This window comes from Balaenoptera acutorostrata, chromosome 15 (assembly GCF_949987535.1).
Source record: "Balaenoptera acutorostrata chromosome 15, mBalAcu1.1, whole genome shotgun sequence".
In the NCBI taxonomy this organism is placed as follows: Eukaryota; Metazoa; Chordata; class Mammalia; order Artiodactyla; family Balaenopteridae; genus Balaenoptera; species Balaenoptera acutorostrata.
Window position 1 is genome coordinate 65,321,425 of NC_080078.1, and position 27,212 is coordinate 65,348,636.

Sequence of the window (27,212 nt, forward strand, 5' to 3'; positions counted from 1 at the left end):
CTTCCCTGAGCTTCTCCTGCCAGTGTCCTTGTCCCCATAGTGAGCCACAGCCGCCCCCTGCCTCTGCAGGAGACCCTCCAACACTAGCAGGTAGGTCTGGTTCAGTTTCCAATGGGGTCACTGCTCCTTCCCCCTGGGTCCTGATGTGCACACTACTTTGTGTGCCCTCCAAGAGTGGAGTCTCTATTTCCCCCAGTCCTGTCGAAGTCCTGCAATCAAATCCTGCTAGCCTTCAAAGTCTGATTCTCTGGGAATTCCTCCTCCCATTGCCGGACCCCCAGGTTGGGAAGCCTGACGTGGGGCTCAGAACCTTCACTCCAGTGGTATAATTGTTCTCCAGTTTGTGAGTCACCCACCCAGCGGTAATGGGATTTGATTTTATTATGATTGTACCCCTCCTACCATCTCATTGTGGCTTCTCCTTTGTTATTGGATGTGGGGTATCTTTTTTGGTGAGTTCCAGTGTCTTCCTGTCAATGATCGTTCAGCAGTTAGTTGTGATTCTGGTGTTCTCCCAAGAGGAAGTCCTGAGGGATCTTTTAATATCTTTAAATATTATCAAGAGTAACAATCAGCACCATCATTTACTGAGCATCTAGTTCATGCTCCCACACTATGCTAAGTGTTTCACATGCACCATCTCATTCATTTTTTATTTTCTCCTCATCTCATTCATTCTTTACATTTACTCTATGCAGTAGGGACTGTTTCAGTCCCCATGTTATAGACAAGGAAACTGAGGCCCTAAACAGTTAAGTGACTTGCTTACAGTGATAATGCCAGGAAGTGCTAGAACTAGGATTAGCTATGAGATCTGTGTCGACTGAAAAAAAAATGCACAACCTAAAAGTTGAGAGTTATGTTTTATTTGGTGGACAAAACTGAGGACTTAAGCCTGGGACACAGTATCTCAGATAGCTCTGAGAGACTGCTTCCAAAGAGGTAAGAGAGGAGCCGAGATATATAGTAGTTTTTGCAACAAAGACCATGTAGTCGGAACATCAAAAGATTACTGTTAATTAGAGAAAACCAGGTATCTCAAGTTAAGGAATTTAGCGCTTTTCTATGTATGGGAAGATGCAAGCGTCTGGGCTCTCTGAAATCATTCCTTTGATATGCACCTCAGCTATCTGGGCCTGTGCTTTCTCATCCTGAGTCTCCTCAGGGTGCACCTTCAGGGGTGGCTGCAGTGACTGACCTCTAGATGGGGAGCATCCTGTTTCTATCCTGAGTTCCCTCGGGGCTCATCATAGGGGCAGCTGTAATGTGATGGCTTGAGGGCTGTGACACATTTGTTTACTGATTTTGCAGGTAACATTTTTTCATTGACATCTGTCTGACATCACAGCAGCCTGAGCTCTTACTCTGAACCACCTCGGATAGTACTGATTTTTCTTTTTCCTTGGGAAGCAAGTCCTGTCACCCAGGTCTCTTTTGGTGGAATAAGGAGAGTCAGAAGGGTCCTTGGGCGGCAAACCTCAAGAATTTCTAGTCTGGAGCATCTCATTGTTGACAAACACCAACAGTGAATAAGCAGGAGTACCTATTAACATCTGTTTGTTTTCCTTTTGAAAGCCTAATGAAGATGACTTCAGAGGGATGGAGTATTTTAATCAGCTCCTTCACCAAAGCCCCAACCTTTGAAGTAAAACCCAAGCTGCTCCACTAAACGAACATCAACCCTGCCCACAGACTTGAGTTTCCTGGCCAACACCCCAACAAGGACATCACAATACAATGGTGTGGGCTTTGTCCTGGCCTGTGGCTCTCAGAGTGTCCCAGGCAACCCTGGGCTGCCACAAAGGAAGTCAAAGGAGGGCAAGTAGAAGGAGTCAAGGGGACAAAGCAAATGAGGCCACTCCCTTCTGTGGGGGCACCTGCTCCACGGAAGTCTGGGGAGAGAGGTACCTAGTTTACTTCCACTGTCCCTATCTTCTTATCAATCAATTTAATTTATTTTAAATTATGTGCTCATTGAAGAAACTTTGGGAAGAAACAGATATGAGGAGGAAATAAAAATTACTCATGAACTTACTCTGCAGAAACAAGTATTACTCTTTTGGAATCTCTTTCTATTTGTGTTGTAGTTTTAACATAGTTGAGATTATACTTTATTAAAATACACAATTTTGTATTCAGCTTTTAAAAAATAAATGTATCCTCACATAATTTACAATTATTTTCAAATATCATGTGCATGGGTAAACTGTATTTTCTTTAATTACATGGGCAAACCATGTTTTACTTAGCCATTCCTCTCTCTACTTTGAAGTATTTTCCAATTTTTCTAATCATTATAAATAATCCTGCAATTAATGACTTAGCATCATAAAGCTTGGTCTGTAATTCTGCACTACTTCAGGATAGGTTATCAAAATTAAAATTCATAAATCAAAAGAACAAACACTTGAACTACTGCCAAACTGCTTCCCAAGAGGTCTGTACTAATTTACAAGTCAACTTGCCATGTGGGAAAATGCCAGTTTGATAGCACTTTGCCAGACCTGAGAATTATCTTCTAAAATCTTTGCCAATTTGAAAGGGAATAAAAAACCCACTTCTTTGTTATTTCAATTTGCTTTTCTTTATTAGTTATCTAAGGAGTTGAATATTTTTTCATAGTTTTTAGTCATTTAGATCCCTTCTTTTGTGAATTCTCCCAACTGTTTTCTTCTTTAAATAAAGAGTGAATTATTCCTTCATGAATTTTATTAAATATCTAATTATGTGGTACAAATGTGAAATATAGAAATATGACCTGCAGATTTTTTTTTTTTTTTTTTTTTTTTTTTTATTTTTTTTAATTAATTTATTTATTTATATTTATTTTTTGGCTGTGTTGGGTCTTCATTTCTGTGCGAGGGCTTTCTCCAGCTGCGGCGAGCGGGGGCCACTCTTCATCGCGGTGCGCGGGCCTCTCACCGTCGTGGCCTCTCCCGTTGCGGAGCACAGGCTCCAGACGCGCAGGCTCAGTAGCCGTGGCTCACGGGCTTAGTCGCTCCGCGGCATGTGGGATCTTCCCAGACCAGGGCTCGAACCCGTGTCCCCTGCATTGGCAGGCAGATTCTCAACCACTGCGCCACCAGGGAAGCCCTGACCTGCAGATTTTATAACTGAACTTTGTATATACTGCTAATAGGGATTACTAATATATTCAAAGAGAATAGTTCAGAGACCTAACTAAAATAGAATTCTTCAAATATTTTAACAGATTAGAAATGTTACTTGCAACGGTCTCTACTTACAGCTGCCAACAATGGAAAATAACTTAAGTGTCCAGCAAAAGGGAAGGCCTGGGACCCCATGACAAATATACCTGAGGAATGGAAGTGGAGGTGGGGTAGGGTGGGATGATAAAAGACTTTTACTTCCCATTTCATATGTTTGAATTTCTTTTATTTTTACCAAGTACTTGAACTACTCTTAAAATTTTAAAAACTTAAATTTTGATGTAAAGAAATTAACAAATGTGACTAATATCATTCATGATTCATATGAAACAAGTAATAAAATTAAAACAAAACTGTGCATACAATATTACAAAAATGTTCATAAAATTCATTTGACAGAAATCTAGAGTGACATAATAAAAAAAATTTTTTTCTGTGGAACCAAAAACAATGTGGCTGCAAAGGAGTTACGTGTAACTTTTTTACATTTTTTTCCCCCAAACAAAATCGTTCCATTGACTTAAAGGGTCTTTTGAAAGATGTTCTTAAAATGGCATACTTTACATTTTTGTGTGAGACTTCCATTTACACACCTCAGAGAGCATGTCTTTAGTCTTTCTACCTTTGTGCTCGGCTATTTTAAAGGTGACATTTCCAAAGGCCAGTGCTCAATCCCTTCTGCCAGGCTGCCTCATATAGTCCTTACTTTAATGGACACCAGGCACCTTGATAAATGAGTCTACCTGAGCTGGACACTCTGGAAACAGGAACTGAGGCAGGGGATGTTCACAGACAGCAAAGAGTCATTTCAAGTAACTTGATAATAAGTTAAACTAAATGACCTACAGAAAGACTAACTACAACCACTCCAAGCGAAGCAATGTCTTATGAAGACCTAAGTCATTCCCATGTGCCACCCTAGAAAAGGTAAGTAAACTCTAAGTAAAAGGTCCTATGTACAACTTTTGAGTCTTTATTTCCTAAGTGTGCAAACTATTCAGCAATAATGTAGGGAAATAAGAGCTCTCATACACTTCTTATGAGAGTATAAGTTGGTAAAACTCTTGAAGGCAATTTAGTGATAAATTTCAGAAATCCTAAAGAAGGTATACACACAGTGACATTTCTAGGACTTTAGAGTAAGAAAATAATTGAACATGAGTGTGACAATTACTGTTAGAAATTATATTAGAAAATTAACTGTATGGGAATTCCCTGGCAGTCCAGTGGTTAAGACTCAGCACTTTCACTGCCGTGGCCCGGGTTCGATCCCTGGTTTGGGAACTAAGATCCCACAAGCTGCATGATGCGGCCAAAAAAATTTAAAAATTAAAAATTAAAAAAAAGAAAGAAAATCAACTATAGTATTATTTAAACAGCTGAAAACTGGGAAATTAACTAGATATTTAATAGTATAAGTTGGTTAAAGAATTTCTATTTATTCATCAACACAACGGAACAGTAAGCAGCCATGAAAAATGACAGACTAAATGTTTACTGACATGTGGTAGACTGTATTTTTGGCCCCAATTCTTAACCCCTCCCTATGTCCAGGCTCTTTGCCATATAACTTTGCAGTGTCCCCCCATTGTGGACAGGATGGAAATACCCACCCCTGAGATCAGCCATGTGTTATGTTTTGATCAATGCAATATAAGCACATGTGATACAACCAGAAACATCAAAAGCTCAAGCCTCATTGGGCTTGTTCGCAGTTGTGTCTCTCCCATCACTATGAGAAGAATATGCCTAAATTAGTCCCCTGGTCCATGAGGATGACAGACATGTGGCGAAGAGCCCAGCCTAGATGAGCCAACTACAGTCAGCTGCTGACGCATGAATGAGCCCTGATGAAACCAACAAACTGTCTAGCCATATCCAACCTAGATCAGCTGACACCTATCTGACTTACAGACACATGAGCTAAGTAAATGCGTATTGTTGTTTTAAGCCACTGAGTTTTGGAGTGCTTTGTCAAATAACATTTTTGTGACGACAGTTAACTGATACAATATTTAAAAGTGTAAAAGAAAAATGAGGGAAAAATCTGGAAATATATACCTCCAATGCTAATAGACTTCTAGTGAAAAATGGTAGGTTAATCACATGTATATCATCTTTCCCTCCAAAACCTCACTAAAATGACAATAAAGCATTAAAAATAGTCTTAAACAACAAATTAACAGAAGAGACTATAGCAAAATAAATTTTAACATAATAGTGGAAACATTAAAAGCAGGAGGAAGAGGGATAAATGATTGAGCAATATGGAAGAAATTACAGCTCAATGGCCTGCAGAGAGGAATACCAATAAAAATCAGGCCAACTCACCCCATACAACTTCTGAGAGATCCAGCACCTTGAAGGTATCAGATACTATGGCAGGTGGGGTAAGTTACAGAGATGAGAATCAAGCTGAACGTTTGTATACAGACCAGCCAGAACCCCAGGTCTCACCTCAACTATGTGCAGCCAGGTGAATACCCCTACATACCCCATCCTTCTAACACTCTTAAATAATAAGCAGACAGCCAAGGATCACCATAAATAAGAGAAAATCTACCCATATGAAAGACAGAGCCCAAGACAAACAGAAAAAAAAAGGTGGGGCGGGGAGGGGGGAGAGAATCCAGGAAGACAAAGAGATTATGCTTAGAACAAATGGAAACTGAAAACAAAAACAAAACCAAGAAAACTCAGAGAGATAAGAGAGGATATCGTGGTGATAAAATAATAATGATGCTTCAAAGAAACAACTGGAGACCAAGAAAGAACTTAAATCAATAGAAAATAAAACATACAGATTAGATCAATCCAAAAAGTCCAATATCCAATAGGCACCCCAAATGAGAGGACAGAGAAAACAGAGAGGAGAGAGAATTTGAAAAACAGTACCGGAATATCTTCTAGAACTAAAGGACACTAGTCTCTATTTTGAAAGGGCCTACCAAGTACCCAGTAATGAATGAAAAAAAGAACCAAGTAGACATAGCATCATGAAATTTCAAAATACTGAGGATAAAAAGAAGATCTTAAATCTTTCAAAGAAAAAATTAGGTTACATATAGTGGCTTCAAACTGCCCAACAGCAACCGGGATGCTAGAACACAGTGAAGCAATGCCTTCAAAATTCTGAAGGAAAATTTTTTCCGGTCTAGAATTCTATACCTTGCTGCAACTATTAATTTGGTGCTAAGTTAGAAAAACACATTTTTTCATGTGTGGAATGATTCAAAATACGTATCTCACACACCCTTTCTTAGAAAACTACTAGAGGAAGTACTTTAGCAAAACCGAGGAAAAAAATCAATAAACGAAAAAAGGAATCTAGGAAAGAAGGGATACAATACAAGAGAATTATAAGGAAAAGTTCCAGTATGACAGCTTTGAATCAAGACCACACAACAACCAGGACAGACTGGTACAGGATGAAGGATGTGTGAGGCAGATCTCCAGAAAAATAATGGAACCAATAAACTATTTGATGTACTTAAGCATTTTTTTAAAAACTACAGACCTACTTTGTTTTACTGTACTTTGCAGATATTGTGTTTTTTACAAATTGAAGATCTGTGGCAACTCTGCATTAAGTAAGTCTATCAGAGCCATTTTTCCAACAGCATTTGCTCACTTTGTGTCTCTGTGTCACGTTCTGGTAATTCTTGCAATATTTCAAATTTTTTCATTATTATTATGTTTGTTATGGTGATCTGTGACCTTTGATATTACTCTTTTAATTGTTTGGGGGCACCACATGCCCATAATATGGCAAACAACTGATAAGTGTTGTCTGTGTTCTGACTATTTCACAGACTAGCTGTTCCCCCACCTCCCTCCCTCTCCTCAGGCCTCCCTATTCCTTCCTAATATTGAAATTAGGCCAATTAATAACCATACAATGGCCTCTAAGTGTTCAAGTCAAAGGAAGTGTTGCATACTTCTCACTTTAAATCAAAAGCTAGAAATAGGGCTTCCCTGGTGGCGTAGTAGTTAAGAATCCGCCTGCCAATGCAGGGGACACGGGTTTGAGCCCTGGTCCAGGAAGATCCCACATGCCACGGAGCAACTAAGGCCATGTGCCACAACTACCAAGCCTGCGCTCTAGAGCCCGCAAGCCACAACTACTGAAGCCCGTGCACCTAGAGCCCGTGTTCCGCAACAAGAGAAGCCACTTCAATGAAAAGGCTGCGCACTGCAACAAAGAGTAGCCCCCGCTTGCCACAACTAGAGAAAGCCCACACGCAGCAACGAAGACCCAACACAGCCAAAAATAATAAATAATTTTTTAAAAATTAAAAAAAAAAAGCTAGAAATAATTAAGCTTAGTGAGGAAGGCACGTCGAAAGCTGGGATAGGATGAAAGCTAGGCCTCTTGCACCAGTTAGCCTAGTGGTAATGCAAATGTAAAGTTCTTGAAGGAAATTAAAAGTGCTACTCCAGTGAACACATGAATGATAAGAAATCAAAACAGCTTTATTGCTGATATGGAGAAAGTCTGAGTGGTCTGGAGAGAAGATCAAACCTGCCACAACATTCCCTTAAGCCAAAGCCTCAACCAGAGTAAGGCCCTAACTTTCTTCAATTTTATGAAGGCTGAGAGAGGTGAGGAAGCTATAGAAGAAAAGTTTGAAGCTAGAAGAGATTAGTTCATGAGGTTCAAGGAGAGAAGCCTGTCTCCAGACCATAAAAGTGCAAGGTGAAGTCGCAAGTGCTGATGTAGAAGCTGCAGTAAGTTATCCAGAAGATCTACCTAAGACAATTAATGAAGGTGGCTACACTAAACAACGTATTTTCAATGTAGACGAAACAGCCTTATTTCAGAAGAAGATGCCATCTAGGACTTTCATAGCTAGAAAAGAGAAGTCAATGCCTGGCTTCAAAGCTTCAAAGGATGGGCTGATTCTCTTATTAGGGGCTAATTTTTTTTATCAATAAAGTATGTTTAAATTAAGCTATGTACATTTTTTTAGACATAATACTATTGCATACTTAACAGAATATAGTATAGTGTAGACGTAACTTTTATCTGTGCTGGGAATCCAAAAAATTCGTGTGACTCACTTTATTGCAATATTTGCTTTATTGCTGTGATCTGGAACCAAATTCACAATATCTCTTAGGTATGCCTGTATTGTTAGGCACTTGAAAGATCTAGCAGAGCAATTGGGGGGGAAAAAGTGATTGGTACAGAAAGATAAAGCAAAACAAAAACAAAAACAAGCAAAAAACCCACAATTACTAACCTCAGAAAAAATAAAAGGTTGTACAAGAAAGAAAAAATAACCATAGTTATTACTTTTCCCAACAGTGAATAATACATATACTGTCATAAAATATAGGTACCAACTACTGATTTAATCAAAGCTGTGACATAACTTCTCTAGGAAAACCAGGTAAAGGGGAAGTGAAGATATTGGTAAAAGAAAGCTAAATCTTTATCTCCCATAATAAGAATACAATAGATAATGTCTAAAATTTATAATTCATGAAACAGCAATACGAGGTCTTATTTAGAAATATGGAAATAAATACTAGCAAAAAAAAAAAGTAGTTCCTTCAAAGAAGTTGAACTAGGGATGGGAAGAAAGGGGCAGAACACTGCTATTCTCATTGTAAGCCTTTTAGAAGTTTTTGTTTTTTGTTTAAACTATGTTAACAGTGACTCTCTGAGTGGTAGAATTTCAGGATGTTTTAATTAATTTTTTTCTCTTGGCTTATCTAAATTTTCTATAAAATTACTTGTGTAATTTTAAAAAATGTTTTTAAGTGTTGTATTTTTTTTTTTTAAATCCACAGCATAAGTGTTACAAAAGCCTGCACAAATTAGGGACTGAACTTTGTACTTTCTTTTGGGGCCTTACCTTTTATCGTGGTCAAAATGAAGAAAGCAATGAGGGTGTTGTTGATGGCGCAGGTAGACTTGGCAACACAAGACAAGATTGTGTAGGGATTTAAGAGATAGCTGGGAAAAAACACACATATTTGGCATTAGTAATCCTGGTCAAAGGACCAGGGAGTCCTGGCCACCATAGCCAGGAAGTTCAAGAGGTTTACTAAAACCATACTCAAGGGAAGGCAACTTCTTAGAAATAAGTTTTCCTAAGTAAAAGAGGATGGAGTGGGGTTGTGGCCAGTGAGTAAAAGGCACTGAACATTCACTGCCTATTCTGTGCTATGTGTTATATGGAAAACCATCATATTTCATCACCACGGATCCTGTAAACCAGCTATTACATCATTCCCATTTTGCAGATGAGGAAACTGAGACTCAGTGGTTAAGTAGCCTAAGGTTTTACAAGCTAATAAATACATTCAAAATCAGGTCTTTCTGGCAATAAGCCTACATTTTTTATTACTTCAGGCTTCAAAAATGATAAAAATTCTACCAATTCCCACAGAGCCATATATTTCAGGAATGGCTACAGTTATCTCTGAAAACCAGGAAAGTACTGTTTCCTCAATCAGGTTCCTAACCTCTGACATAGGCTACCCCATTCAAGAGGTGAGAGCAGCTTAAGTTTAGTCCTCTTGGCAGCCAAGCTATATCCACCAAGCCAGACCCAAAGGACAGAATAAGTATCTGCTGAATTCAGTAAGCTAGTGGCCATTGAACTTCACAGGACAACCTGAACTTCCACTGGGAAGGAATTAAACTGAAACAGTCTTTTCCTGAGGTAGGAAGGAATGGACTGAAAAAATAAATTTGAAATGCTGAATAGGGAAATCTTATACAGTCATAACTGTGTTTTTATTTATTTTTATCCTGCTTCCACAAAAGATTTGAGGCAGCTCAAATGAGAACAGATAATAAAAAGTGAGAGCAAAATTAAAATAGAAATAAAGAATCAAGACCAGGGAAAGCATAAATAAAAGGAAAAAGTAAAGGCTAGGGAAAGAAGAACAAATGGGTCTTCTACAACACTGTAGTAATCAGCTTTAAATCTGGCTCTGAGTTTCCTGGCAGACAAAGTGAAAAGGGAGACCAGTTACATAATTCTGATTATCAGATAGGAAGAAACATACCAGTGTCTCAGGGAGAGATTATAATTATTATGCGCAAATAAAGACCTTAAATCCAATACCTCTCAGAGCTGTAAGATTAGCAGTTCTAAAGCCAAAGGCCCAGAAATTGTTGATTTTTTTTTTTCAGCAATTACAGATAGGCTTGTTCTACAACCTTTAAAGAAATGGCTGCTGCTATTACAAAACTACCCCCTGGAGACATAGGAGTCCATAAGGGATTCATAATGTTGCCAAACCTCTGGTTCTATTAGGTAGTTCCCACCAATATTTCTGAAATACATAGATATGAACCGATACCTCAAATGTGTTTGGTGGGAAGAGAAAAAAAGCCATTTCTAAATAGCAGGTGATGTTCAAGAAGCAGCTACGCAGCCACCTATCTGGAATACTGAATAGGAGAGTCACACACAAGGCAAAGGGTTGAATAAACTGTCCTCATAAGGCCCCTTCTAAATCTGAAGCTTTAAGGTCATGTTTTTCCATGAGGAAACTTGTCTGCCTTGTTTTACTGTGTATCCTTAGGAACTAGTATGTTATTAACATTTACTATTAGTTGACTGAATAATTATTCCCATTTGCCTATCTCAGGAATATAAACAGGAATAACCTGAAAGAATTAAAGTTACAGGCAGCACTGGTACTCCTGGAGAATTCTTTCATAGAGCCTCAGTAAGTTCCACTCTCTCATACTGGTCATCCAGCTGGGATGGGTCTGTTTGGTACTTTTCTTCAGTTTTCTGAACTACAAACGGGGGACTAAATTGTACATGAAACATAGGAGTTGCTTGAAATAACTGCTGCATAAAGATCAGAATTTTATGCAATCCATATATCACAACTGGAAAACTTTTTTTTTTTTTTTTTTAGAAACACTGGTTACAAGGAGGCTGGAACCAGATCAGCATCGAGTGAAAAAGCATTTGTGAAGGGTCGATTGTGCGTGTGCTTGTGTGAGTCTTTGTCCCAACAGAGACAGGATGGCTCTGTCTCTTTTCCTGGCCAGAACCCCAGTTGTGCAACAGAACTATAGCAAATACTTGATGACTAAGACTGCAAATCTCCAAAAATACAACAAACAACATGAGAAAGTCTCATCAGAATTTCCTCACATTCGTTGGCACTGAGCCCTGTTTTGTCAGAGAATACTTACAAGAGGGCCACTTTCAGAGGGATGTAACGCATTTCCATAGGGGTTCGGATGAGTTCCGCCACATCTGGGGCATACTGGTCTAGTTCTAGGAGGAGTTTCTGCTTTTTAAACTGGAAAAAAAAAAGACAAAACACATGAAACAAATAACTTCGCATTGCTTTTAGGATGAAGACAAAAGTTCTTCCATGGCCCACGTGGCCTGCCTGACCTGGCCCTACCTCTCCAGGGTCATTTCACGCCCGCTACCCACACCTCTCACTTTCTGGGTTCAAGCAACATGAACGTGCCACTGCCCTCCTGCTCCCAGGTCTTTGCATTTAACCTAGAACAAACAACCTCTTCTTCTCTTTCCCTAGTTAACTCGCACATAATCTTTAGATCTTAGTTAAATCGTCACTTCCTCAGGAAGGCACACTCACTGCCCTGACTGTAAAAATCTCATAACACTGTTCACAGTTAGAACTTTTTTATTTTTTTATGTGACTGACTATCTTTCTCCTTCACTATACTATAAGTTCCATGAGGGCAGAGACCATGTTTATTTGCCAATACCTGGCACAGTGAGCAAACAATAAATATCCGTTGAATGGCTAAATGAATGATTGAATGGCAAAGCAGTTTTTAGTCATTTTTAAGAGTTATCATCAGTGGCCTAAGGATTCCAAAGTTCCATCAAAGCGAAATATTTTCATGCAAAGTGGAACGATCCCCTGAATGTCACAGTGTCCTGGGTTTTCTGCCGAGCTCTCCTGTTTCAAGTTTTTGACTTCCACAGAGGAAGTGGGAAATGACCATGATGAAGAGAAGGAGGAGGAAGGCTGGGTGTGGCTGGGCAGCTGGATAATTTAGAGGGAGTGAGATGGGGGTGGAAAGCTCTTGCCTTCCCTTGTGTGTGTCCCAACAAGTTCATGGGTGTGTTCCAGAATGAAAAAAAGTTAGGCAACCCTATAAGCAAACATGGGTCACACTACAGATAGAAAAAGCCTCTGAACCCCAAATGGGTAGCCCTGCTGATTTAATGATCTTAGATAGTATAAAATCAATGCTGCAACCTATTATAAAACACAGTAATTCAGAGAAGCCAAAGTAGTGTGTGATTAAAGATTTAAGGATGAAAACACAGATGGCAACAGAATACTGCATTACACCATTTACATAAAGTTAAAAGCATGCAAAATAACACTATATGTTACTTAGGTATATTTACAGATGCACAAAGTCAAGGCCATGTGTGGGAATGATAAACACTAAATTCAGAACAGTGGTAACTGGAGAGGAGAGTAAGGAGACGAAAGTATCAGAGAGAGGCAACTATATGTAAAATGTTTTATTTTTTAAGCTGAAATAGGTTCACAGTATGTATTATTCTTTATATATTTTTGCATGTCTTAGATATTTTGGATATTTAAATTTTTAAACTAAAAAAAATTTTTTTAAGAGCCATCTTTCAGTTCAAAAGAAAATCCCAGGATCATCACAGAAATACAGGTAACCACAGATTTCTTCCAGAGGTTTAGGTAGAGGCTTAATCAAAAAACCTGAACAAACTTCAAAAGCCTCCCTTTGATCATCTCTGGGAGTCCAAGTTAAGTGGTGGGAATTATCATCAGTAAGGTTTATGCTGCCATTCACAGCTGGGGTTATTTAATTAAAAGGGCAAAATATAAACTAAGGTGTTTTTATTAGAGAGAAGGGTGCTGGCTTAGCAAACAAAGCAGTTAATGAGGACAGCTGCAGCAGTGGTGGAAGGACGGAGGCCCCACTAGCTAAGGGTTCTGGAGTTCTACTGCAAAAAGAAGGCCACCTGGAGGGTGTGAGATCCACAAAGAAGGCTGTTAAAAGGAAACAGGGAGTTCACCCAGGAGCAGCCAGAGAGACAGATGGGAATACAGGCCCATTCCCCAGGCTGGAAGCCAGCCAGCAGGACTACAGTAAGAGATGCAGGCAGTTAAACAGGGATGTGTAGGCCCTGGGCAAAGGTGACACTGTGCCAACAAGGAAAGAATACTTCCTTGTAACCCCAATCTTCCAAAATACTTTAAAACAGAAAGATTTTATGAAAGGAGAGTCTCCACGAGAGAAGGGCAGTCAGGTCAGCAGTCCCCAGATTCGATGCTACCTTTCTTTTTGTCTCCCCCAATCTCACCAGCACAGGTGCCATTATGCCTGGCCTTAGAACTCAATATTGACTCAGATCCCCTAAGCACAGACAAAATCCCTTTAAAACATCCCCATGCATCCAGTTAGAGACAAGAAAGTGGCTAAAAACTAAGGAAAATTAAACACACACACACCAAGAAAATATTAGAAGTATAAAAATAAATGAGGGGGGTTTCCCTGGTGGCGCAGTGGTTGAGAATCCACCTGCCAATGCAGGGGACACGGGTTCGATCCCTGGTCTGGGAAGATCCCACATGTCGCGGAGCGACTAGGCCCGTGAGCCACGATTACTGAGCCTGCGCATCTGGAGCCTGTGCTCCGCAACAAGAGAGGCCGCGATAGTGAGAAGGCCCGCACACCGCGATGAAGAGTGAAGAGTGGCCCCCGCTCGCCGCAACTAGAGAAAGCCCTTGCACAGAAACGAAGACCCAACACAACCATAAATAAAATAAATAAATAAATAAATTTAAAAAAAAAAAAATAAATAAAAAATAAATGAGGGGCGTCCCTGGTGGTGCAGTGGTTAAGAATCCGCCTGCCAGTGCTGGGGACACGGGTTCGAGCCCTGGTCCGGGAAGATTCCACATGCCCGCAGAGCAACTAAGCCGGTGCACCACAACTACTGAGCCTGCGCTCTAGAGCCCGCGAACCATAACTACTGAAGCCTGCACGGCACAACTACTGAAGCCCACACGCCTAGAGCCCATGCTCCACAACAAGAGGATCCACCACAATGAAAAGCCCGCGCACCACAACGAAGAGTAGCCCCCGCTCACCGCAACTAGAGAAAGCCCATGCACAGCAATGAAGACCCAACACAGCCAAAAATAAATAAGTAAATAAATAAGGTTAAAGAGTACAATTTAATATCCAAAGATAGGTATATTTCTAGGTATATTCAGCAGCCTCAACAACAATGAGATTTAAAGCAGGAGAGGTTTAAAGTGACCTAAAAAGTAATTACCTGAATGTGTTACCTTTGTAATCATTAATCAGCTTTTCCATATGTATGTTATATTTTAGCAGAAAGTTTTGAATTAAAAAAAATCTCCAGGGTGGAGTTTTCCTTCCCTTTTACCCACTACCCCACGCAGCCATTTCCCTGTCCCTTGAAAGGTTGATTTTTGCAAGGACATAATTCCCCTACTCCAAATAAAGAGATTCTTCTAATCACTGAAGCTGTGTCTACACCCCTTTGCATCCCCAAAACCTATAGGTGGGGGGATGAATATTCCACCCCCACTGTATCTCCAACTGTTAGCCTCAGCATATTCCAAATTCAGGAACCTATCCTCCAAATTCACAACCCTCTAAGCATAGTAGGGGATACAGGTTTTTATCACTCCCTATCAAACTACCTGCAGCTTTCTAACATGAATTCTGAGTTCTAAATAAGCGCAGTCTCAGCAAAGGACAGACTAGACTAACGTTGCTTTTGTCAAGTGAGGCAGATGTAAAATGTCATGAGAATCAACTGGTCACAATCAATCAGCATTCATATTCCACATGCTCAAGTTGGAGATTGGGGTGGGGCTGGAGTCTTCCCTCTCTGCACCATAGTTTACCAGGATGCATTTGGGTGCAGACACACCTTCATTACCAGGGATAAAAAGTCTCAAATTCTAGCAAGACTAAAATACTTCCAGACTATATGATATGGGCCCATTCTGACAAACTGGGAAAGACTTGGGGGAAGATGTGCTAATATTCTATCCAAATCAACAGTAGTATATTAGTATCATCAAAGTCTGCCATTTAGAATGAGTTAATTTTTGACACAGGGTAAATGAAACTCTTATTCTAACCAAGAAACCTAATGTTCTAGTAGGCTGAATTCTGAGGATGGAGAAGCAAAACTATTCCAAATTTTTATTTGGTGATAAAGTTTTATCTTGGTGATAACAGATAGCACACTCTGCCTTGGTGTGCTCAAAACCAGGGTATTGACAATAGCTCATTCGGTTTTCTCTCTCCCTCTTTAAATCACACAAAGAAAAAAAAGGAGATCTCTATATGTTTCCATATAAAGTCAGAAATAACTAAGAAATGAATTAAAATTACTGATGTACTAAATTAAAAGTATCTCTTCTATTGACACTGAAGCTGACTATGTTAAGAAACTCACTGAAACCTAGTTTCATTACTTCCCCATAAGCTTCTCCTCCCATTAAAAATTGTTTTAATTGGAGTATATGACAGCTGATCAGTAAAAAAAAAAAAAAAAGGAATGCATATGATGGTAGCATCTCTAATCAACTTTCATTAAAACACATTTCAGAAAAAAAAACCTAACACATTTGTTTTATATTTTGTTTGAAAAGATCTGATTGTGTTCTTAGATGAAAGCTACCAAAACCCCCTTAGATATTCACATATATCCCATATATACATATATACATGCTATTTTTTTCTCCAGTGTTTTATATTTAAAACTTTCAAACTACAGAAAAGTTGAAAGAATAATTTAATAAAACACGTAGATCCACCAACTGTTAACATTTTGCCACATTTTCTTTATCTCTCTACACACACACACACACACACACACACACACACACAGAAACAAAAGCACACATGGGAACCATTTTTATTCCAGAACCATTTGAAAGTAAGTTGTAAATATCATGACCCTTCACCCCTAAATTTTTTTTAATAGATTTTTTTTTATAAAACTTTTATTTGTTCTGACTTAAATCCAGAATATATAAAGAAAACTTAAAACTCACTAATAAAAAGATAATAAGCCAATAAAAATGGGAAACAAGTTGATCAGACTCTTTACAAAAGAAAATATATAAATGGCAAATAAACAAATGAAAATATGCTCAACATCGTTAGTCACTAGGGAAAAGCAAATTAAAAACACAAGGAGATACCACTGGTGACATGCCCACTAGGATGCTGAAATTAAAAGTACCAAGCACACTATGATAGGCAGACTAGTGGCCTCCAAAGATGTCCATTCTAATGACTGAAACATGTGAATCAATCCATCTTGTTGTAACAGTCCCCAAATAAGTCTTCATTATTGTTCTTTTATCCAGTAAATGCTTGTCCTTCCTTCCATCTATTTCCTTCTTAGACACATTTTTTGATCATTCTTTTAATGAAGATCTGTGAGTGGCAAATTCTCTACATTATTTTTTTTATCTTAAAATCAGAAAGATGATTTTAATCTTATTTCTCAATAAAATAATAACATACATTTGTAAAGCAAACAATTTTAAGAATATTTCTCTAAAGGCTTTCTGGAATTCCTAAAGGAAATTCATCTATTTTAGAAAGAAAATTCTAAGGAATTATGGAAAACAACATAAAATTATCAAGTAGCCCCCTTCCCCTACAACACACAGTAATCATTCTGGTACAAAGCACTTTTTTTTTTTTATACAGCAGGTTCTTATTAGTCATCAATTTTATACACATCAGTGTATACATGTCAATCCCAATCGCCCAATTCTCATAGATGAGATAATGAGGGTTTTTAAAAATTAATTTATTTATTTTTGGCTGCGTTGGGTCTTTGTTGCTGCACGCGGGCTTTCTCTAGTTGCGGCGAGCGGGGGCTACTCTTTGTTGCGGTGCGCAGGCTTCTCATTGCAGTGGCTCCTCTTGTTGTGGAGCACAGGTTCTAGGCACAGTAGTTGTGGCTCGCGGGCTCTAGAGCGCAGGCTCAGTAATTGTGGCGCACGGGCTTAGTTGCTACGTGGCATGTGGGATCTTCTCGGAACAGGGATCAAACCCATGGCCCCTGCACTGGCAGGTGGATTCTTAACCACTGCACCACAAGGGAAGTACCACCCCTAAATATTTTAGCAGGTAACTTCAAAGGAAAAAGACTGGAGTTTACATACACAAACTACCTTGGGAGAAGAAAATAACCACTGCTATTTTATTTCTGAATTCCTCTGCTTATAAATCTCATGCCCAGTTATTTCATCTCTGGCCTTCTAGGGAATCCTGTTAAAGCATTTTACATCAGCCCTAAAATTTTCCTTTCTTTTCTTTTCCAGCTTTCTTGAAATATAATTGACATATAACATTGTATATGTTTAAGGTATACATGATGATTGGATATATTATACATATATATTGCAAAATGATTACCACAATAAGGTTAGTTAACATACCTATCACCTCACATAACTACGTGTGTGTGTGTGTGTTTGTGTGTGTGTGTGTGTGTGTGTGTGTGTGTGGTGAGAGTATTTAAGGTCTACTCTCTTAGCAACTTTCAAGTATACAATACGATATTGTTAACTAGAGTTACTATGCTGCACAGTAGATCCTTGGAACTTAATCATCTTACAACTGGAAGTTAGTACCTTTGACCAACATCTCCCCATTTCCCCCACCCCCCAGCCCCTGGCAACCATCAAGCTACTCTCTATTCCTATGAGTTTGACTTTTTTAGATTCCACATATAAGTGAGATCATACGGTATTTGTCTTTCTCTGTCTAACTTATTTTACTTAGCAAAATGTCCTCAAGGTTCACCCATGTTGTCACAAATGCTCCATTAGCTTAAGATGTATACTCCCTGGTCTTAGTGATGTTAAGTCTCTAATATGTAGTTCTTAATCCTTTAAGGGGGGGGGAATCAAGGACTCCTTGAACACTGATAGCAACTATGGACTTACTTCTTGGAAAAAATGATATATGCACATACACAATTTTTCATACCATTTCAAGGGCGTTATAGACCCATTAAGCCTATAAATGGACCCCAAATTAAGAACCCTCAGTCCAGATATTTTAAAAATTTCTTTGAGGTCTAAAATTCCAGAATTCACCCACTTTGTGTTACTGATGACCAGTGCACAGAAAGGCAGACTGCTAATTCTGGTTCTATTACTTGGTAACAGAAGTGAAAATGAACCACAAACAGACACCACCAATGGAATGCAGCCTTCACTCACCCCAGTCTAAATCCTCTCAGTGGCTCCCAGCCAGTCAATGAGGACTGCAGACAATTTTTAAAATAACTACATGGATACTACACATGGTTAATCTGTTAACTCTCTCAGAACCCAGGAAAATGAGAATGGTCCCACTACACAATTCTCCTTGGCTATTACATATGGTTTTCAACAGGTATTTAATACATGCCAAATTTTCCAATTAAGATTGCTCTCTGCAGGGAAATAGAAACTACATTGGGAATCCAGTTTTACCTTGGATGGGCATAAGACAGTGAGTTAAAAGCTGTATTCATTTTCTTTTGGAAAGAAAAACTGGTGAAAAGAATGGAAGATTTTTAAGGGTCTTCATTAGTATAACAGTAGTTCAACTCCATTTGCTCCAAAAAGTCTGAACCTGGATAGGTGAGTAGATATTAAGCCACGAAGATTAAGCTGACCTTTCTATATCTATTAGTAAAGCTGTCTTATTGGTTTGGGTTTGGTCATTCCAGGGATGGCTGAACAAGCCAGAAGCTTCACTCCCACTTCTTAGGATTTTAAGACAGCTGATCTTTAAGTACACGACCTTTGATTTTTTTGTGATAACAGAGATCAGCAGGCTACTGAATTTCACTGGTTTTGTCCCACCCACTGACTACTCACCACAACTTTATTGAAGTCCTGGATTGCAAAATACAGGGCAATGGCAGTGAGTACATCAGTTATCTGTCAAGAGAAAGAGAAATAAAAGGAAATGAACCTAATTAGTATAGGAGTAATGGAATGCTGCCAGAGTCTGGAGTTTTTGGATGGTGATGGACTATCCAGTACTGAATTCTTACATTCAGGTAGAACCTCAACCCTCTCTTTGACTACAAAGATAAAGCCTCTTCAGGGAGGTCTGACCAGAAAACTCTGAGGACTAGGACACACTGAGGCTTACATCAGTTTGATGTCCCACATCTGCTCTGTAATTACAAGTTAGTTAAGTTTTCTATAAAATGAGAATAATACCCACTGCTTTGCAGGCCTGATGCAGGTCAAGTACTTAGCACACAGTAAGCCCTCAACAAGCCACAGCCATTATAATTATTAATGAAGACCTCAGTGGACCTCCTACTTGACCCAGATTTTCAACTCTAGATTAGGCAAGTGTTTCAAATTACTACACTCAAAACATAGCCCTGTTTTCTCAATTTTGAAGGTTCTTGCCCTTAAAGTCTCATCTGGCCTATGTCCTCTGCACAGAATGTCTTGGCAGAATGCTTAGGAAATTCAGGATGCTCTCTATACTGGCACCACAATTAAAGCCAATCATAGAACCTTGAAGCTAGAAATTCAAGACTACATAGTCCAGAAATCAAATTTTAAAAGTATAAGGAATTGGAACTGGTCAGATGCCAGAGACTACTCCTCACACATCCATAATACTATCACAGTTCCATGAATTCACATTTAAGATAGCTTTTTGCTTTTATGTTCTGAGAAACTCCTGAGCTCCTAAAATAGATTTTTTTTCCTTAAAAACAAGAAGATAAAAGACTCTAAAATTAGGGCTTCCCTGGTGGTGCAGTGGTTAAGAATCCACCTGCCAATGCAGGGGTCATGGGTTCGACCCCTGGTCCGGGAAGATCCCACATGCCGCGGAGCAACTAAGCCCGTGTGCCACAACTACTGAGCCTGCGCTCTACAGCCTGTGAGCCGCAATTACTGAGACCGCATGCTGCAACTACTGAAGCCCATGCACCCTAGAGCCCATGCTCCGCAACAAGAGAAGCCACCGCAGTGAGAAGCCTGTGCACCTCAACGAAGAGTAGCCCCCTCTCGCTGCAACCAGAGAAAAGCCCACGTGCAGCAATGAAGACCCAACGAAGCCAAAAGTAAAATAAATAAATTTATTTAAAAAAAGACTCTAAAATTAAAAATACATACATATTGATTTTATGTGGAAGGTTACTTACCATAAATACCAATTCAGCATAGTCAATCAGGAAATGAAAGAGGTATATTATTAATGGAGTCTGCAGGAGAAAAACAAATACATTAAGTTAAATGTTAATGTTATCAGCTTCCAGAGTAGGGGGTGGGGAGGAGGCTATTCTGTCAACAAAAATCTCTTTCTTTCCTAGAATACTGTTCTATGTTAGTTTGCCAGCGTACATATGAGGGAGAATTATTTAGCATCACTTGAATCATTTTGTGCCACTGGGACTATCTGCTGAATTGAATAAAGAGAATAAACAAAATCTAATATATGTTAAATACCTGGTGAAGAGCTGTTTACACAGTAAAGGTATGAGGTGAATTTTAGTTTTAAGACGTATGTAATACGCACGGGAAACTCCATAATGGACCAGGATTGCTGAACTCATAAAATAAAATGCAAAATGTTTTCCCTTCTTCTGTTCTCTGAGATGTTTTATATGATTAGTGTTACTTCCTCCTCAAACAGTTGGGAAAATTAACTCACCATGAAGCCATCTCAACCTGGGTTTTCTTTCTTTTTTTTTTTTTTTTTGGTGAAAAATAACTATATATATATATTTTTTTTCTTAGATTCCATATATATGTGTTAGCATACGGTATTTCTTTTTCTCTTTCTGACTTACTTCACTCTGTATGACAGACTCTAGGTCCATCCACCTCACTACAGATAACTCAGTTGCGTTTCTTTTTATGGCTGAGTAATATTCCATTGTATATATGTGCCACATCTTCTTTATCCATTCATCTGTTGATGGACACTTAGGTTGCTTCCATGTCCTGGCTATTGTAAATAGAGCTGCAATGAACATTTTGGTACATGACTCTTTTTGAATTCTGTCAACCTGGGTTTTCTTTGAGAGAAGATTTTAAATTACAGATTCAATTTCTTTCACAGATAAAACATTATCCAGATTTGCTATTTTTTTCTTAGCCAGTTTAGGTAACTTGTGGCTTTCTAGGAATTTGTTCATTTCACAAAAATTTATAATTTTTTTGGCATAAAATTGTTCATAATATTTTATTTGTTAGTGTCTACAGGAACTATAGTGATGTTCCCTTTTTCATTCCCAATATTGGTAATGTGCATCTTCTTTTTTTTAATCTTGACAAATTTTGCCAGAGATTTCTAAATTTTATTAGTCTTTCAAAGTACCAACTTTGGGCTTTAATGATTATTATACTTCTTTAATTTCTAAACTTTACAATACACAATTCTTCAAACTCTTCTGGGGATAATTGCTTTATCTTTTTCTGATGATACCTAGATCACTGATTTTTAGACTTCTTTTTTTTATTTCTTTGTTTATTTATTTATTTTGGCTGTGTTGGGTCTTCGTTGCTGCACTCAGGCTTTCTCCAATTGTGGCGAGCAGGGGCTACTCTTCGTTGAGGTGCGCGGGCTTCTCAGTGCGGTGGCTTCTCTTGTTACAGAGCATGGGCTCTAGGGTGTGCGGGCTTCAGTAGTTGCAGCACGCGGGCTCAGTAATTGCGGCTTGCGGGCTCTAGAGCACAGGCTCAGTAGCTGTGGTGCATGGGCTTAGTTGCTCCGCGGCATGTTGGATCTTCCCAGGCCAGGGATCGAACCCATGTCCCGTGCATTGGCAGGTGGATTCTTAACCACTGCACCATCAGGGAAGTCCTAGTCTTCTTTCCTAAAACAGCTGACCCTCGAACAACGTGAGAGCGCTAACCCCCATGCAGTAAAAAATCTGAGTATAACTTTACAGTTGGTCCTCCATATCCATGGTTCTGCATCCTCAAATTCAACCAACCTCAGACTGTACAGTACTGCAGTATGTACTTACTGGAAAAAATCTGCATATAAGTGGACCTACCTGTGCAGTTCAAACCTGTGCTGTTCAAGGGTCAACTGTATATTCATTCAAAGCAATAAATTTTCCTCTGAGTATGGCTTTAGCTGCATCATACAAATTTTATCAACATCATTCAGTTCAAAATACTCTAATTTCCCCTGAGATTTCTTCTTCTTTTTTTTTTTTTTTTTAGAAGACACTTTTTTTTTTTTTAAATTTATTTATTTATGGCTGTGTTGGGTCTTCATTTCTGTGCGAGGGCTCTCTCTAGTTGTGGCAAGCGGGGGCCACTCTTCATCATGGTGCGCGGGCCTCTCACTGTCGCGGCCTCTCTTGTTGCGGAGCACAGGCTCCAGATGCGCAGGCTCAGTAGTTGTGGCTCACGGGCCCAGTTGCTCTGTGGCATGTGGGATCTTCCCAGACCAGGGCTCGAACCCGTGCCCCTGCATTGGCAGGCAGATTCTCAACCACTGCGCCACCAGGGAAGCCCAGATTTCTTCTTTAATTGAGACTATAGTGTAATTTCAAATTATTTTTGTTTTCTTTTTATATTTTTGTAATGTATTTATTATTGTGGTCACAGAAAATACTCTGTATTATTTCAATCATTTAAAATGTGTTGTGGGGACTTCCCTGGCAGTCCAGTGGTTAAGACTCTGAGCTTCCACTGCAAGGGGCATGGGTTCAATCCCTGGTTGGGGAACTAAGATCCCACATGTCGTGCGGCACCGCCAAAAAAAAAAAATGTGTTGTAACTTGCTTTGTGGTCCATAATATGGTCAATTTTGATAAGTGCTCCACGAACACTTGAAAAGAATGTGCATACTAACATTTAAGGGTGTAATATTCTATGTATGACATCTAGGTTGTTTGTTAAGGATTTATTCAACTCTGCTATGTCCTTATTGATTTTTTGGTCTGTTTGCTATATCAGTGACTGAGATAGATAGTTAAAAATCTCCCTCTTTGACTGTGGATTTGTCTATTTCTCCTTTTAGTCATGTCACTTTTGCTTTATATATTTTGAAGCTATGTAGTAAGATGAATTTATGTGTCGAATTACTGTATCTTCTGGGTGTTGATCTTTTTATCATTATAAAATAATCCTCTTTACCTCTAGCAAAGTTTCTTGCCTTTAAGTGTTCTTTATCTAATATTAGTATAGCTACATCAGCTTTTTTGGGAAAATGTTTGCATGATATGTCTTCTCCTGTATTTTTACTTTCTACTTTTTTGTGTGTCCTAATATATTTAAAATGTGTTTCTTAAAAGCAACATATAATTATTTTTTTAACCCAATCTGATAATCATTATCTTTTAGCTGGATTTTAGTCTATTTACATGTAATGTAATTACTGATATATGTGTGTTTAAGTTTACTGTCTATTTCATTTTCCATCTGTCCCATTTTCTCTATGCTGTCTTCTCTCCTTTCTTGCTTGCTTCACTATTTTTTATTATTCCATTTTCCCCTCTATTAGCTTGTTGGTTATACATTTAGCTAGTATTCTTTGAGTGGTTAACTTATAGATTATGACATATGTCTTTGAGTTTAATTAAAGTATAATATAAATGATTACTTTTACCACTTCCTAAACAATAAAGGGACCTCTGAATACTTTAAACTCCATATAGCTACTCTCAGCCTTTCCTGTTATTGTTGTTATAGCTTTAATTCTACATATATTTTAAACCCAAAATACATTATTATTATTGTTTTATCAGTCAATACTTATTTAGATTTACCCATATATTTACCTTTTTCATTGTTATTTATTCCTTCCTATATTCCATGAGACTGTCAAGGATCATAATCCTTCTGCCTTTTTATATTTTTTTAAATGTGAGTCTGCTGGCAATGAATGCTATCAATTTTTATCTGCTTGGAAACCTCTTTATTTTGCCTTTATTTCTAGAGATATTTTACTTAGTATAGAATTCTATGTCAGTAGATATTTTCTTTCAGCACTGTAAAGATACCTTTTTATTGTCTTCTGGATTCCTTCATTTTTGTTGAAAAGTTAGTTTCCATCTTGTTTCTCTTTAAAGTTAATTGTCCCTCTTTGGCTGCTTTTAACCTATTTTGGTTTTGAGCAGTTTTATCATGATGTGTGTTTTCTTTGAATTTACCCTGCTTGGGTTTACAGAGTTTCTTTTTTTTTTTTATTAATTAATTAATTTATTTATTTTTGGCTGTGTTGGGTCTTTGTTTCTGTGCGAGGGCTTTCTCTAGTTGTGGCAAGCGGGGGCCACTCTTCATCACGGTGCATGGGCCTCTCACTATCGTGGCCTCTCTTGTTGTGGAGCACAGGCTCCAGACACGCAGGCTCAGTAGTTGTGGCTCACGGGCCTAGTTGCTCTGCGGCATGTGGGATCTTCCCAGACCAGGGCTCGAACCCGTGTGCCCTGCATTAGCAGGCAGATTCTCAACCACTGCGCCACCAGGAAAGCCCCCAGAATTTCTTGAATCGAAATATTTCATAAGTTTAAAAAAATTTCAGCCACTAATCTCTTCAAATATTGTTTCTTCCTCATTCTGTCCCTTCTCCCATTCTGAAACTCTATTTGTATGTATGTTAAACCTTTTTACTGTATCTCATAGATCGATTTTTTTTTCTCTGTTTTCTATCCTTTTCTCTCCAAGCTTCAGTATGGTTATTTTCTATCTTCCAGATCACTAATCCTCTCTTCAGCTTTGTGTAATCTACTGTTAACCTTGCCTTTTGCATTCTTAATTTGTTATTATGTTTTCTAGTTCTAGAATTTCCCTTTGATCATTTTTACATATTCCAGTTCCCTGGTGTAATTCACTATCTTGTCACTTATTTTTTTAACATACCAATCACTGGTCACAGTCATTTTAAAGTCCAAGTTTGGTAACTCCAATATCTGGATCACCTGTGAGACTGTTTTTAGTGCATATTTTTTTCTATCTTTTATTATGCTTGGTAACTTTTAATTGAATGACAGACACTATGCAAAAGAAATTGTAGAGGTTCTGGATTTTCTTCCAGTAAGGGTTTCTTTAAGCTTCTGGCAAGTATTGATAATTAGAATTGTATCTCCTTAATCTAATTAGGGGTTAAGCTGATTAGAAGCTGGCTTCAGTCTTTGTAAGACTAGTCTATACATGGTCTACCCTCATTCTCTGAGTGTAGTCCTTTAGAGGACCTAACTAGAAGCCAAGTCCTTTGCCAGAGCCCTACCACCTTGGTTGGAAGTGCACTTGAATTTGTATTTCCCCAGAACCATTAGACTGCCAAGAGCTCTGCTTAGATCTGTAGCCTCTTACCATCCAATTTCTGTTCTCTTTCTCTGCCCCCTCAGCCTGTGCCACTTACAAATTGGTAAATATATCAAGGAGAAAGCAGCTCAGACTGTCGATCTTACTTTTTGCAATTTCAACTCTGGGATCTCAGCCCCTCAAGTCCTGGTTATCTTGCTACTTTCCAATGCCATCAAACAGATGCTTTTTGTATTCCTCCTGCTTTTCTAGTTGTTCTAGGCAGGATAGTTGGTCTGCTATTACAAGCCAGTTCACCAATCCACCACACCAGAAGGAAAGTACATGACTTGTTTTAGTGAGCCCATGCTGGTGACTCAGAAGCACCTCTTCCCAACTCCCAACCACTTGTAAAAATGTGTCTTATGATACTGTAAAGGTTATTGACAGGTTTTTTCATGAGATCATGCTAGTGTGGTAGAAAGAACAAGGCTTTGGGGTCAGACTCAGGTTTAAAACCAGGTTCCACCTATGTACCTCTGGGTAAGTTGTCTTCCCCTCTGAGCCTTAGTTTCCTCAGCTATAAAATAAGTATAGTGACCTATTTCACAGGGTTCTTGGGAGAATTAAGTGGTAATATTCACAAAGTACTTAGCATAGTGCCTAGCATACAGTAAAACTCAATATGTTAGCTAATTGAGATCAACTTTTTACCTTGTTTTGAAAATAGGGAAATCAGCTTTGACTTTCAAAGTTCCAAAAGAATTAAACTTTTACAACTATCTACTAATGGATTCTTTTTTTTTTTTTTAATTTTTTTTTTATAGCTACTTTATTTATTTATTTATTTATTTATTTTTGGCTGTGTTGGGTCTTCGGTTCGTGCGAGGGCTTTCTCTAGTTGCGGCAAGCGGGGGCCACTCTTCATCGCGGTGCGGGGACCGCTCTTCATCGCGGTGCGCGGGCCTTTCACCATCGCGGCCCCTTCCGTTGCGGGGCACAGGCTCCAGACGCGCAGGCTCAGTAGTTGTGGCTCACGGGCCCAGTTGCTCCGTGGCATGTGGGATCTTCCCAGACCAGGGCTTGAACCCGTGTCCCCTGCATTAGCAGGCAGATTCTCAACCACTGCGCCACCAGGGAAGCCCTACTAATGGATTCTTTTTTGCATTTATCTTTGTTTGTAAGAGGTAGCAACTTGATATTTATATTACCAATAGCCTGCTTTCAAAGTGTCTTGATGCTTCAGATAGTTTAGAATGGCACTAAATAGGTCTCAGAAATAACAGAACAAACTGTTCTCAAAAAGTCTATCAGCAATTGGGCTCATTTCCGTAATGAACTAACATGTACACAGTAGTTAGTTTAACTGCATATCATACTATTATAGAGAAGCATGCACTGAATATAATTTGTCTTTATGCTACATCTCCATTTAGGTGACTACTCCCAGTCAGGGTAGGGTATATATGGATAAACTCACAATTTTACTATCAGTACTTGACTAAACACAGAAAACAGAAACGTCTGTTGAAGGCAGTCATAAAATCTAACCTGTGGTTGCTAAACTACTTTTTTCTCTCCTGTGCAGATTTTTCTTCTCCACTTTCACATATTCTTACCTTTCCTTAAGAAATAGATATAAAATCTGCTAAAGATTAAGAAAGAAACAATACAAAGCAGCGATTAACTTTCTCTCCAAAAGTATTCTTTTCATTTGGCTTGATATAATTTTATTTCTTTATAGTGTTTTATTACTTAGAGAAACTATATTAAAATATAGGTAGC

The 27,212-nt window shown here is 38.7% G+C and overlaps 1 protein-coding gene across 2 annotated transcripts in view; it reads right to left on the minus strand.

Annotated features, from left to right (window-relative positions):
• Positions 1 to 27,212, minus strand: part of PIGU (phosphatidylinositol glycan anchor biosynthesis class U) — a 109,919-nt gene that overhangs the window by 64,612 nt on the left and 18,095 nt on the right. For both annotated transcript variants that reach the window (XM_057529194.1, XM_007193254.3), the window contains exons 3-6: positions 20,366 to 20,425; positions 19,068 to 19,130; positions 11,344 to 11,453; positions 9,032 to 9,132 (exon numbers count right to left, since the gene is read on the minus strand). In XM_057529194.1, coding sequence (XP_057385177.1) covers positions 9,032 to 9,132; positions 11,344 to 11,453; positions 19,068 to 19,130; positions 20,366 to 20,425 — 334 coding nt within the window. The remainder of the gene's footprint in view (positions 1 to 9,031; positions 9,133 to 11,343; positions 11,454 to 19,067; positions 19,131 to 20,365; positions 20,426 to 27,212) is intronic.